Here is a 13,260-nt window from a genome sequence, read left to right as displayed (position 1 = left end):
TCAAGAAAAAATCCTGAAGAAGGAAACTCATGCAGCCACCATATCTAAGAACAGGTAAGCTACAATGTATTACATTTTTGTCATTGTGTTTAGATAAGAATTTAATAATTGGTACACACTTTAGCCACTTGCCCTCCAGAGAATTTACCCCCCTTCCCGACCAGGCCATTTTTTGCGATAAGGCGCTGCGTTACTTTTTCTGACAGTTGCGCGGTCATGCAACGCTGCGCCGAAATGAAATGTACGTCCTTTTTTCCCATAAATGGAGCTTTCTTTTGATGGTAATGACACTGGGCAAGAAGGGGTTAACATCTGGGCCGGTTCAAAGGGTTAACTGTGTGCTGTTTTACTGTTTTGTCTGTGTGTGTGTTACTATAGAAGCCCCTTGCTTTGTATTGCTCTGTCAGTTATCCTCGGCGATCACCAGGGTGCTGATGGGGAATCTCCGGCCGGGACCCGGTGATCGACAGCTGTAGCCGCCAATGGCGGCACGGGCAGGGTGGCGTGCGCACGCACACGCCCTACCCAGAAATACTAGATCATGTATATATATGTGATTTTGTGCAGCCCTTCCACCCTGTAGCAGTAGTTCTGCTATAGGGTGGTCGGAAAGGAGTTCAAGAGAATGTATAATCTTATATTTTTTTTTAGTAAACATGAAAAAAATCATCGTCATGTAATGAATCTTATCAGTCTGTGTTAATGTTTTAGAAACCCCATTCCTGTTTATTTTTTGTAATTATATATGCACATGGGGGCATTCGTATTTTCTTTTTACTGCTTCTTCTTGTAGTGCAAGTCTGAATCGTCTGATAGCTTATCTCAGCAGTAGTCAGCCAGGAAACCTAAGGCAAGCCAGGCATGGATCATGTGATGTGAGAAAATCGCTCAATTCCCCTATTACCATAGTCAGTGTTGATAGGGGAATTCCTCCCGCAGCACTATTGTGTTCTGCCGGCAGGGAGCCTTCCCTGGAAAGTTAACGGCTGAACAGTGACTGCATCTTATCAGATATAACCACTGTTCAGATATTCAGGCAGCCACAGGTGCCACGGCTACCTGAATAAAATAACCGGCAGTGGAGATTCCTCCATCCATGCTTTTTATCATGATTGGGGGAATAGATTTTTTTTCTTATTCAGAACAGGCGTTGAGGCAAGGCTAACTTTACAGGTATCCACACCACATACAAAAAAAATACATTTTTAATGTAGATATATGATCTTATTAGAAGATGTTTACGTTTGCATAGAGAAATCCTTTAACTGCTTATCCGCCCCCTATAGCAGATATACTGCTACAGGGTGGCAGGGGTGCGCAAAATTGTGTATATATACTTGATTTTGCAATTCCGAGTAGGGGGCGCATGCGAGCGCACCCTACCCACGCCGCCATTCGCGGCCGCAGCTGTCAGTCACCGTGTCCCGGTGGCCTGTAATTACCAAGGATCTCTGACAGGGAGGAGGGCTGCTTTGTTTACTAACCGTCCTCCTCCCTGTCGGCTCAGACACACTGCTCCTGGATGGCTGTGCACAGCACAGCCATCCAGAGCAGTGTGCTTACAGTGAAGCACCAACACACCGCCACCCAGTAAAACACTCCCAACACACAGTTAACCCTTTAATCATCCCTCATGTTAGCCCCTTCCTGCCCAGTGCTATTAGTACAGTGTCAGTGCTTTTTTTTTTAGCACTGATCACTGTATTGGTGATGTCAGTGACACCACGTCAGTCCCCCCAGTGTAAGAAAAAAAAATTCCAGTGTATATACCGCCATTTGAAAACGCTATAACTTTCACGGAAACCAATTAATTTACACATATTGGGATTTTTTTTAGCAAAGACATGTAGCAGAATACATTTTGGCCCAAATTTATGACGAAATGGGATTTTTTAAAAAATTTTTACTGGACATGTTTAATAGCAAAAAGTAAAAAATATAGTTTTTTTCTCTCAAAATTGTCAATCTTTTTTTTATAGCGCACAAAATAAAAAATGCACATGCAATCAAATACCACTGAAAGAAAGCTCTATTTGTGGGAAAAAATTATGGAAATTTAATTTGAGTGCAGTGTTGCATGACCACGCAATGGTCAGTTAAAGTAACGCAGTGCCGTAACGCAAAAAAATGGCCTGGTCAGAAAAGGGGGTAAATCCTCAGGAGGGCAAGTGGTTAAGAACCCAATAAAGCAGTCACCCTTACTGGCACGTTGCCAGGAAATGGCACCACAGACATGATATAATCATCATCTGATACAGTAACACTTCCTAGTATATCTTTTTGCAAAAATGAGTGACTGTACAGCCTCAGTCATATACTAGGGTCTTGTCACGATATTTTTCTGGGGGGGAAATTAGTGGCTGTCAGGCCTTAGGCGGATACTAAAGTCTGGTGATCCCATCAAAAACAGGACATCTGATATTTTAGCAGTCTGCAAATGTATGGCCAGTTTAAAGTTGTCCATGTGTGGCCAGTTATAATCAGACCACTTAGTTACCTCATAAATAGCAAAGCCAATTGTGTACAGATTTGCTCCCATTTTTCGATCTTTTCTGCGGTTTTTCTGCATTAAGGCAACAAGGAAACTGCAAACAATTTCATTGTCATCAGGGTCATCATCTTCCTCCAAGAGCTTCAGACGGTACTGAGGATTAGTCCAGTAGGTGTCTGTGAACATTGAATTAAAAGAGTTAACAGATTAATGTCAAACTAATGATCCAAAAGGAGTAAAATTTATTTTAAATATTTTTTTCCTCTAGAACATGATTCCCAATGTTATCATCGCCATTCCCCCCATTCCTGTAAAAGTAATATTGATTTCCCATTGAATAGGTGTATGGTGCAGCTATGCCTGGAACCTACACAGGCCCCAACTAAGTTGTTCATAGTGCTGGAATAATGCTTAAATCCCAGTTCCAGCCAAAACGTTTTATTTCATTTGGAAAGAATGGAGAAGGGTTACAACTTCTATTACTTTTACTGCCATCTTTTACTTTGCCATCTCTGTTTATATGGGGAATATTTTCTATCGCTTCCTTTCAGAACAAGAAGTGCTTGGAAATTTCTCCAAAATGGACATATTTTTAGAAGAGTATAGAAGGGTTAAAACATTTGAAAATATTTTTTATTGCTGTCTGTGTCTTCCTTTCTCTGTGACAACTGTACCTTCCATGTCTTCCAAAATGAATTATTCAATTTGACAGTTTAGCTCTCTGTGGGTCATTTTGTAAGATTTATTCACCATTGTCTGGTGGTAATTGGTGTCTGATTCTAAGGGTCATGCACACAGTACTGAAATGTACATAGGATCTTGCTGGCAGAAAACTGGTTGAAAGATCTTGTGTAAAAAAATGGTCCACAGTGAAACACATTTACAAGAATATGTCCATAGAGTTTAGATGCTTAAAGTCATTTGTTCATAATGATTAAAGGTGGAAGTCATCCTGTTATCTACCAGCAAACCATGTGCCTTATTGTTAAATGTTGGTAATTTGTATATTTACTCTAATTGTTTTTATTTAATCTATGAATAAAAGCTATTCTATTACAAAACAAATAAATAAAAAAGTGGAAGTCATTTTGCTCCCACACTGCTGCCTAGTAAATTACTTATTCAGGGCCATGGGGAGATGTAAGCATACCAAAGGGTCCCTAAGTGACAGCAGGCAGTGATGTTGGTGCAGAGCAATGTCCATTTACATATTATGCATGTAAAGTTTGCACACATGTTTGCATGCATAACCGTAAATCACCAGCGCCAAAGAAACATGTATACAAAATTGAAATTAAATGCTGCTGTACATAAGTGCAATACACACCAAAGAATATAAAAACATCACAAACAGCGCAAATTAATTAATATATACTAAATCAATAAAAATATATATATAAATAATATATAAATTATAAATAGTCCCACTCCAAATTTGTGAAAAAAATGATATAAATATATAAATCACAAGTGCCAGAATAAAAAAAAAAAAAAAAATATTTCCAAAAAAAGTCCTTGTTCCAAAAAAGTGTGCTTCCATCAAAGAAAAACAAAAACAAAACAGCAGGCCACTCACATTGTTTAAAATTTCAGAGACATCTCTGAAAACGCCCTGTGGGAGGGGCGGAACGCATCGATGCACTTCCGGTTCTGCCGTTCTACGTCACTTCCGGTGAGTGGAACGCACGCTGTAGCGCTGCGTTCTAGATGGCCATCTTGTGTATGGGTGAATAGTCATACTGTCATCTGCTGCTGGCTGTGGGATTTCTAATCAACTATCCTGAATTTTATGGAGTTTATGAATGCCTGTGGAGGCAATAAAACATGCTGTTTTATATTTTAAACAATGTGAGTGGCCTGGTGTTTTGTTAGTATTTTAAGCCGGGTGTTGCAGCATTACACTATGTGTTTTCATCTCTCCCACATTACCTTGAGTTTTTCTGGGAAGAGGAGCCTGGTGGTGTTGGAAGTTGGAGGAAAGTTCTCTTGTGGTGGAGTGGAGTCCTGGAGGCTTAAAATAAGGGTCTAGGATTCCTAAAATACCTAAAAGGCACTTATTTCAACAGAATCTGGTGAGTGCAGTATATTTTGGTTTAAAGCACTGATCTTTGGTGGAAGCAATGACTTTTTTTGCAAATATTTTTTATATTTTTTTTATTCTGACACTTGTGATTTATATATGTATACATTTTTCACAATTTTTGGAGTGGGACTATTTCTAAGTTATATATTATATATATACATATATTTTTTTTTCTTATTTGTATTGATTTAGTATATATGAATTAATTTGCACTGTTTGTGATGTTTTTAAGTTCCAAATCGGATGCAAAATATTCTACTATAGGTTTACACAGCTCAACACTACTGTGAAATACTGACTATAATGTAGCTGTCTGCATGAGGCCTATAGCCCAATACTGCTGTGTTCAGATCCATATAAAATGGTATAAAGTGGGATATGAACGTATACGCCCATATGCAGTTGAGCTGGGTCATGCATGTGTTTCACATTTTCTTTGCATTCCTCTAAGGAATTCAATGCAAATTCTCCTTAGGAATGCATGGTGACTGTGGGCCTGGCTCAAAAATATCTGACAAGCAGCTCTGTGACTTCACTGGTAATATATCACTAGATCAGGGACAGGTGAGTATAAAACTGGCAGGGGTTGCTGGGGCAAGAAGACTTGCTGGGGCAAATATTTAGTATATTTGTAACTGCACCAATGTGAAGTTACACTGTAGAACAAAATGTGAACTAGACAACATTTCATTATTATTAGGAGCTACAAAAAAATCCTCCTGCAATAAAGGTGACTGTATAGACACGCTCTAACTGGTGCAACAAAGGCCAATATATAAGTGCTACTGAATAAGGGACAGAGCTGAGCCCCAAAGGCATAGGATTAGCACTGATTACCATTTTCTATGCTACCCTAGGTGTTACTAGAAATGTGAGACAGGTTAGGAAAATACCTTCTGATTAGTAGGCTTTTGAGAGGATGGATACTTGGACAATATAAAAAGTCAAGCATCCTACACTACATATGTGCATAAACTCCATTCTCTTTGATTAAAAAATGATAAATGAATGCAAGTATAGCACTGAAAACTCAGTTTTACAAAGAGAGATCTTACCTGGAAAATTTCGACATCCACCAGCAGAGCAGCCTCGGACCCATCGTCCCTCATTGACTGACACCGTCCATGTTTGTAACCTGTCTGATTCCAGAGCATCTGCTGTTAGGTTACAAATCTCAAGCTTTGTGAAGTTCTTCATAAAATCATCAAATGACATCCTAAGAAGAACAGTATGATTAGTAACTAGGCAATGCTAAGCCATGATTCATTTTAATAGTTATAATTTGTATTGTTTGCTTCATACCCTGGGACCGATGTTTACTTCTTGCCCCCTATTGATTTTGCTTTGTAGGGGCAGTAGAAGCTGAAATAGATGGTTTGCCCATTTTGAAGAGTAGGAAAACTATCAGTCTGTTTTGCTAGCAGTTCAGTTCTAAGTGTACATATCCAACGTGGATAAACTGTATGTACACAGTACTCTAAGCCGGCTCTTTTAACTAGGGGTGCTTTTGGGTTTCTTCAGTGATGCCTACAAATTGCCTAAAAATTGCATACTAGCCAGTGGGCGGATCAAGCCTGCCTTTTAGTTACAAAGCCACAATTTTTAACTGTGCACCATTACAACATGCTAGCTGCCAGTGTCCTAACAACTAATGATGTCATCAGTTGATAAGGACGTGGGGTGTCTACATGGCATTCTTGTTTGCCTGTTTGCCCCTCTCTGTCAGCACTGGGGCACATAAGCTGGGTGAAGGAGAGAAACTGATGGAGTAGAGAAACATTGGAATACTATTTAGTACCAGTGTGCAACTGTGTGTTAGCTCTTGAAGAATAAATCTCCTCTAATGTTAGTTGTCCTATGTATGTGGATGTTGCTGAGCTAAGGTGACCTCGGCACTGATGGAGATGGGCAGGGGAGGGTCAAACTAGGATGTTGTGCAGGCGGCTGACATCCTCCTTATCAACTGATGATGTCATTGGTTGTCAGAATGCCAGCAGCTAGAAGGTCGTAATGATGCACAATGAAAACCTGTGGCTTTGTGTAACTAGAAGGCAGGCTTGTTCCACCTGCTGGCTTGTATACAAGTTTTGGGCAATTTTTAGACATTTTGCCAAGGCACCCCTGAAGAAACCTCAAGGTACCCTAGGGTGCATGGGCACCCTGGTTGAGAAAGGCTGTGCTATACAGTGTAGCTGTATTTATACGTAAATTGATGACTAATACTAATAAATCATTATACGCCAAACAGGCACCTAATTTGCTGATAAAAAAGACTTTGCACTATGACACTGCTCCTCTGATAGATGACATTTCAATATGTGGGCAGAATTTTTTGGACTTTTTGCTATAAAACATGTCCAGTAAAAAAAAATTTAAAAATCAAATTTAGTCATAAATTTCTGCCAAAATGCATTCTGCGACATGTCTTTGCTAAAAAAAAAAAACAATACGTGTAAATTATTGGTTTACGTGAAAGTTATAGCGTTTACAAATGGCGGGAAAGATACTGGGATTTTTAGGTTTTTTTATACTAATAATGGCGGCGATCAGCGACTTCTGGCAGGACTGCGGCGGACATTCTGACATTGGGGGGTACTGACTTGGGGTCACTGACATCCCCAGTGACACCAATACAGTGATCAGTGCAAAAAAAAAAAAAAGACACTGTACTAATGGCACTGGGGAGGAAGGGGTTAACTTTATTTTTCAGGGAAGGGTTATCTGTGTGAGGGGGAGTGTTTTACTAGGGGGCGGGGGTGTGTGCTGGATGGGGACAGGCTGATCGGGAGAGAAAAACTCTTCTGTCCCGATCAGCTTGTCCTCGAGCTGTCAGGGAAGTGACAGAAAGCACAGCTACTGCAGCTGTGCTCTCTGTCACTGATTCCCGCCGATCGCCGGGAGATAGCTGGTAAGGACCGGCTGTGATCTGGCGACTGACATCTGCAGCTGTGATCGGCGGGACAGGTAGGGCGGCGGCGCGCCTCACACGCCCCCTACCGGTTTACAAAACACACGTTTTAAAACGTGGTTTTGCCTGCCCGTGCCGCCCTGCCAACGTATTTATACAGTGGCTGGGCGGCATTTGGTTTATATATATATCCTAACGCATGTGTCATGAATATATTAATGAATCTCAATATTCCACCGTAAAAATTATACACCCCCTGGTAAAAAATTATAAATAATAATATACGGTGTCCCTTATCTTAATATATAAAGCCTAACACGTGACATCCTCCAAAAAAAACAAAACGTAATGATCATATAAGAAAATCTGCTGATGAGTGAATGTGCTGATAAATCAATAATAAACAGTACTCTACATAATCAAAAATACGTCCCACAAATTAAGAAAAATATCCTTCAAATCAAAGTCATTCATAAAGTTCAACAAAAATCTTCAAGTTGAAAACCAGCTTCCAAAGTGACTTCCGAGAACAGACCTCAAAAAGAAAAAACTCACATATATTATTACTTTTGATAATATATATTCACTCAAAACACATGTGAATAGCACACAAACACAGGTGATCACTACTAAAAAAGTGAGCAACTGTGTAAAAACGTGTCCGTGAAAAATCTCGTGACAGAAAAGTGAAAATCCTGTGAAAAACGTGTCCACTTCTAAATGTGCAGATAAAATACCCTTACCAAAGCATCAAAAATCACAAGCCTGTAATCATCTAGGTAAGGTAATGGCATGTAATAAACTCCACCAAAGGAATCTTCACAGTTACAGATAGATACTCCTCTCTCCACACCAGTCTCCAAGCGATGCCCACCATATATATGGATAAATGATAGTGAAAATCCGTATAAAGCTTAAAGGTATAACTTTATTGATATGCTTACATATATATCTTCTTTAAAATTCCTCCTGTAACCTAGATCACAATCCCCAGGATTCAAAATGGCCGCTCGGTCACTTCCGGCTTTGCTCTGCGTCTTGATGTCACTTCCCTTTGACGCGTTTCGTCACTTGACTTAATCATAAAGGGTAGAGACGTCTAGCAGGAAGGTCATACTTATACCCCTCTCCGACATGAGCGCCGAGATACACTATGTGAGTTTTTTTTTTTGAGGTTTGTTCTTGGAAGTCACTTTGGAAGCTGGCTTTCAACTTGAAGATTTTTGTTGAACTTTATGAATGACTTTGATTTGAAGGACATTTTTCTTACTTTGTGGGATGTATTTTTGATTATGTAGAGTACTGTTTATTATTGATTTATCAGCACATTTACTCATCAGCAGATTTTCTTATATGATCATTACGTTTTTTTTGGGGGGGGGGATTTTAGTGTCACATGCATTAGGCTTTATAAATTAAGATAAGGGACACCGTATATTATTATTTAACATTTGTATCTATAGTTACACTGTAGATAAAGTGTATCTAAACCCAAATATAACAGTTTGAATAATTTCAGTTTACCATTCCTTAGATGTGGTTACTGAATTTTATTTTTCAAGCATAATTTTCTTTTTTTCTTTTCACCTTTCTTGTCCCTTGGTGACTACTCTCACTCCTCCACTGTATCTATGTAAGGAGGCACAGACTGGACTTCAAACATTTCCATCTATTGCATGGGGCATGGGGCTATTAGTAATTTGCAGATGGAAGATAACATTGTTTTCAGCTCACAGGAAGCGGCAAGGAACCTACATTTCTGGCACGATCAATAAGTATTTTGTGTACTTACTAGAAATATTCTTAGCTGGAAAAAATACAACAAATGCAGCCATCACATCAAAGACTGGTAAGCTGCAGTATATTCATTTTATGTCTGTGGGTTTAGTTATGCTATAATTCAATGACCTATGATCATACCTGTAAAAATGTCTTTTTTTTTAAATGCTTTCTTCTTCTTTTTTTTTTAAATACTTAAAAAAAAAGAAAAGAAAGAAATATACCTTGAGGGAAAAAAAACAATGTTTGTCCTAAAATATGTATCAGATTGTTCCTATTCATTCTGTGTTGTAATTGTACTGTCCTCATTATATTGCAAAGTGCTGCGGAAACTGTTGGCATTATAAAAATCCTGTATATTATATTACTAATAATAATATACTTCTTGATAAACTATTAGGAACACTCAGCCATGGATATCTTTGCATCTGTAATTTTTTTTAAATGTTTTTGTATTTATGTAATAAAATGTATGGATTTTATAGCATTTATAATTGTTTGGTGTTTCTTGATAAAAGTCCCTTGGACATTATTTGTATGTTTTTTACTGTAAAACAATCCCTTGGTAAAAACAAATTATCAAATATACAGATCAACAAAAAATTCAATGAGAACATTACTATCTTTAGAATATGGGCAGACTAAAATCAGCAAGTATATTTTAATATCTGTTACAAAGCTTTTCAATAAGAAGTCTGAAAATACATCCCTGTGTAAATGCTGATTATGCGCCCCTCCATTTCTGTTTCCAAAAATAGCAAATACAAAATTAGAAAATAGCAAAATTCCTTAATACTTTTTTAGGACATACATAATAGAAATTTATAATGTAAATATATATTTGTTGACACAGAGTAAAGAAATGTCATCAGGATATAGTACTACATTTTTACTATACCAGAATTCGCCATCTTCTTTTATCTGATGTTGTAGACGAGCGTTCTCAGATTTGTCAATTATATTCCATTCCTTTGAGCTACAAAAGACAGAGCATAATTACCAGCATGCCAATTAGATATAAAGAACAGATTTTTTTACAATGAGATGTAACAAGTTTGAGCTAGACCCATATACAGTATGTATGTATATAAAGCAATTGATATTATTCTTGCTTAAGCACTTCTCTGTCTCCCAATAAGGTGCCATCCAGACTGGACGAAGACCTGATTTCATGACATGATCAATGGCTATATGACCATATATGATTATCTGGCCTTGATCTATTAGAATAAATATCCATCTGTGATAAAAATATATCCAGATCCATAACATTTTATTTTAGTTTTGGACAGAGTAGGGAAGAATCAAAACCCATGTCAGGTTTTTTTGCCACCTGTGTCCCATTGAAGAAATGTCTCTTCACTTCCTGTCCCATAGACACAACAGGAAGGGAACCTCCCTCTAAAGCAGTTGTCTACTCAGCAAATGCCCCATTGGAAGTTTGCTATTCAACACCTGTTTCATTAACAACTGACAATTATGGGGTTTCCAGCACTTATAGTCCTTTTGATAACGGTCACTATGAGAAACAGAGAGAGCAAATCTTCCCAATGAGGACACAGATGGCAATTAAAAACAGATGGGTTTGTTCCAGACCTCAGAAGCTCATATCACTGATTCCCAAGCTGGGAAAAGACCTGATCAGTTGTGTAAGTTTCTTTATTCTGAGTGTTCCAATTATTTTCAGCTGCTACTTAGTAAACACTACGGTACGCATCAACATTTTAAAAGGGTTGTGATTTGAGTGTGTTTAATTTTTTCAAATGTTAGTGTTTGTGGTTCACCTTTCATACCATAACTAGCAGTACAGCATTTTTGTAATATGCATAGTGCTATCTACTAGTGGGTGATTTTAGGGACAATCAAATCTGTAGTCAGGGTCTAAAACACTAAAGGGACCCAAAACTGTACAAATATTAACTCAGTCCAGTTTCGTTCCTCTAAAGACGTGAACTGAGACTGAAATGATGGGCTTGAAGTCCATTCAGATGAAGCTGAATTGAAGAGTCTCATATTTTTCATTCAATTATTGAAGGAATACACTAAAACAAGGGTTAAGACTGTTTCTGTGGGTATCACAACTGTTATACAAGCTAATACTCTGCAGTGTTAGACTATGGACAGAGTGTTAAAGCAAGCCTGTAATAAACCTTTTAGATTTAGCCATATCAAATTAAAAAAGGGCATGAACAGAGGTTATCTTAAGTGAAAACTACATATCAAAACAATCCGTTAAAACTCCATTTTGTAAATTGAGCTTGGCTTCACCCATCCTAACTTCTAAATCTCCTTGTTGGTCAGTAAGGCCACTGATCACACTCATAGGAAGGCTCGGGATATGGGACATGTAGTGACAAGCTCAATTATTACAGAGAAAGTTTCGATTTTCACCTAATTTCAGAAGTATGTATCTCTCCTTCTACTTAACATTCGTACATGGAGGTATCCTATGAATATCATTCTTTTCATTATAAACTCAGTTTGAAAATGCCTCAATATTTGTACAAAGAATACAAATTAATACAATACGGTAAATAACTGCCTAAAATACCTGTCCTGCTTCAAATACCATGTACCTATGAGTATGGGATAGAAAAGCCAAGAATAAGAAAGGGGATCGCTGTGAAAATCTCAAATGGGAAGGATTCTGCTGAATGAATACACCCCTAGCAGCTGTGCCACACTCAATAACAACTGTTCAAATTAAAACTAGGTGGCAATAAATACAGTGCTCAAACACATGAAATGACTATTAAAAAAAAAAATTAAATAAAAAAAAAATATATAATATGTACAATCTCAAAAAGGTGGTAATTCATTATGACTAGTGCTTAGCAAAAAAAAACATTACTGTGAGAGTCCCATAATCCATCAATGCTAAATTAGCATCAAATCAAATTTTTAAAAATCGGATAAAAACCAAAAACAGTACACAAAATGTTTGTTTTATGTTTATCTGATTTTTATGGTATGTTTACCATTGATGGAGAACACAGGCCAACACACGTTTTGGTGCCACAAATGTTAGACTTGTTCCTGGGTATATTTGACCCACTGATTTAAAAAATGGCACCATTTTTCCCTACCAGCCCTATTTTTTGAAATACAGCATAAGTGCCGTATACCACCTCTTCACTGCCCATCAAAAATCTGGATACTTTATTGTAGTGTTTTATTTAGTCTATTTGTAGAATGAAAAAAACACATAACTATTTCATGTGTTTATTTCATTCACTGTAGCCATGGCCTCTACACTGTAGCCATGACCTCTACAGTGCTCGATCTGCAAAAATTAAATGATATGAGTGGAATTATACACACACCTCCTATATGATCATAACTATTATAAGTTAATAACTTATACTTTGGAATCCAATGTTTCCAGTGTAAAATTACAGTTGGAAGTGCATAAGCACTCTCACTATGGCTTGGTTCACACTGCCATGACTTGGGATCCAACTTGTGAGACCTCAAATCGCATGACATGTGAAATCCCATGTTAGTCAATGAGAGCTGTCTTAATTTGCACTACTGAAGTCACTCTGACTTTAGAAAAGGTTCCTGTACTACTTCAAGGCGACTTGTATCCGAGTTGTGCCCATAGACTTTAATGGAAGTTGCCTCCAAGTTGGATCCTCATCTATATAGATGTGATTTGGATCCTAAATTACAGCTACATTATCCAGGCATTTCCTGAAAGTTGCTTCAAAGTCGCATCAAAGTAGTACTCAAGTCGCCAGGAAGTCGAATGGCAAAGTCACCCTGTAAGCTGCGTGACTTTCAGGTTGCAGTAGTGTGAACTGAGGCTATATCTGCTAACTTGTATGCAAAAACATAAACTAGGTAACAGAAGTTGATCAGCAAGATATTTTCAAAAATTGACTAATAATTATATAAATTCAACCATATCTAGGAAAGTATAGCTGATGCAGTCTAGCAAATGCAATTTTCCCATTTTGATAAGCACTATTCAAAATGAAATGCCATGCTTTTTTGTGA

At 37.8% G+C, this 13,260-nt stretch overlaps 1 protein-coding gene across 1 annotated transcript in view; it reads right to left on the bottom strand.

The window, feature by feature from the left end:
* CAPN3 (calpain 3) overlaps window positions 1-13,260 on the bottom strand; it is a 177,845-nt gene that overhangs the window by 44,928 nt on the left and 119,657 nt on the right. Inside the window, exons 9-11 of the mRNA XM_089680258.1 lie at window positions 10,160-10,237; window positions 5,630-5,790; window positions 2,498-2,667 (exon numbers count right to left, since the gene is read on the bottom strand). Of these exons, the coding sequence (XP_089536384.1) occupies window positions 2,498-2,667; window positions 5,630-5,790; window positions 10,160-10,237 (409 nt within the window). The remainder of the gene's footprint in view (window positions 1-2,497; window positions 2,668-5,629; window positions 5,791-10,159; window positions 10,238-13,260) is intronic.

The sequence above is a fragment of the Staurois parvus genome, unplaced genomic scaffold (assembly GCF_062004578.1).
Source record: "Staurois parvus isolate SC_StPar_1 unplaced genomic scaffold, SC_StPar_1.0 ptg000237l, whole genome shotgun sequence".
Taxonomy (NCBI): Eukaryota; Metazoa; Chordata; class Amphibia; order Anura; family Ranidae; genus Staurois; species Staurois parvus.
The sequence above is the reverse complement of the archived record's forward strand: the minus strand, read 5'-3'. Positions and strand labels throughout refer to the sequence as shown.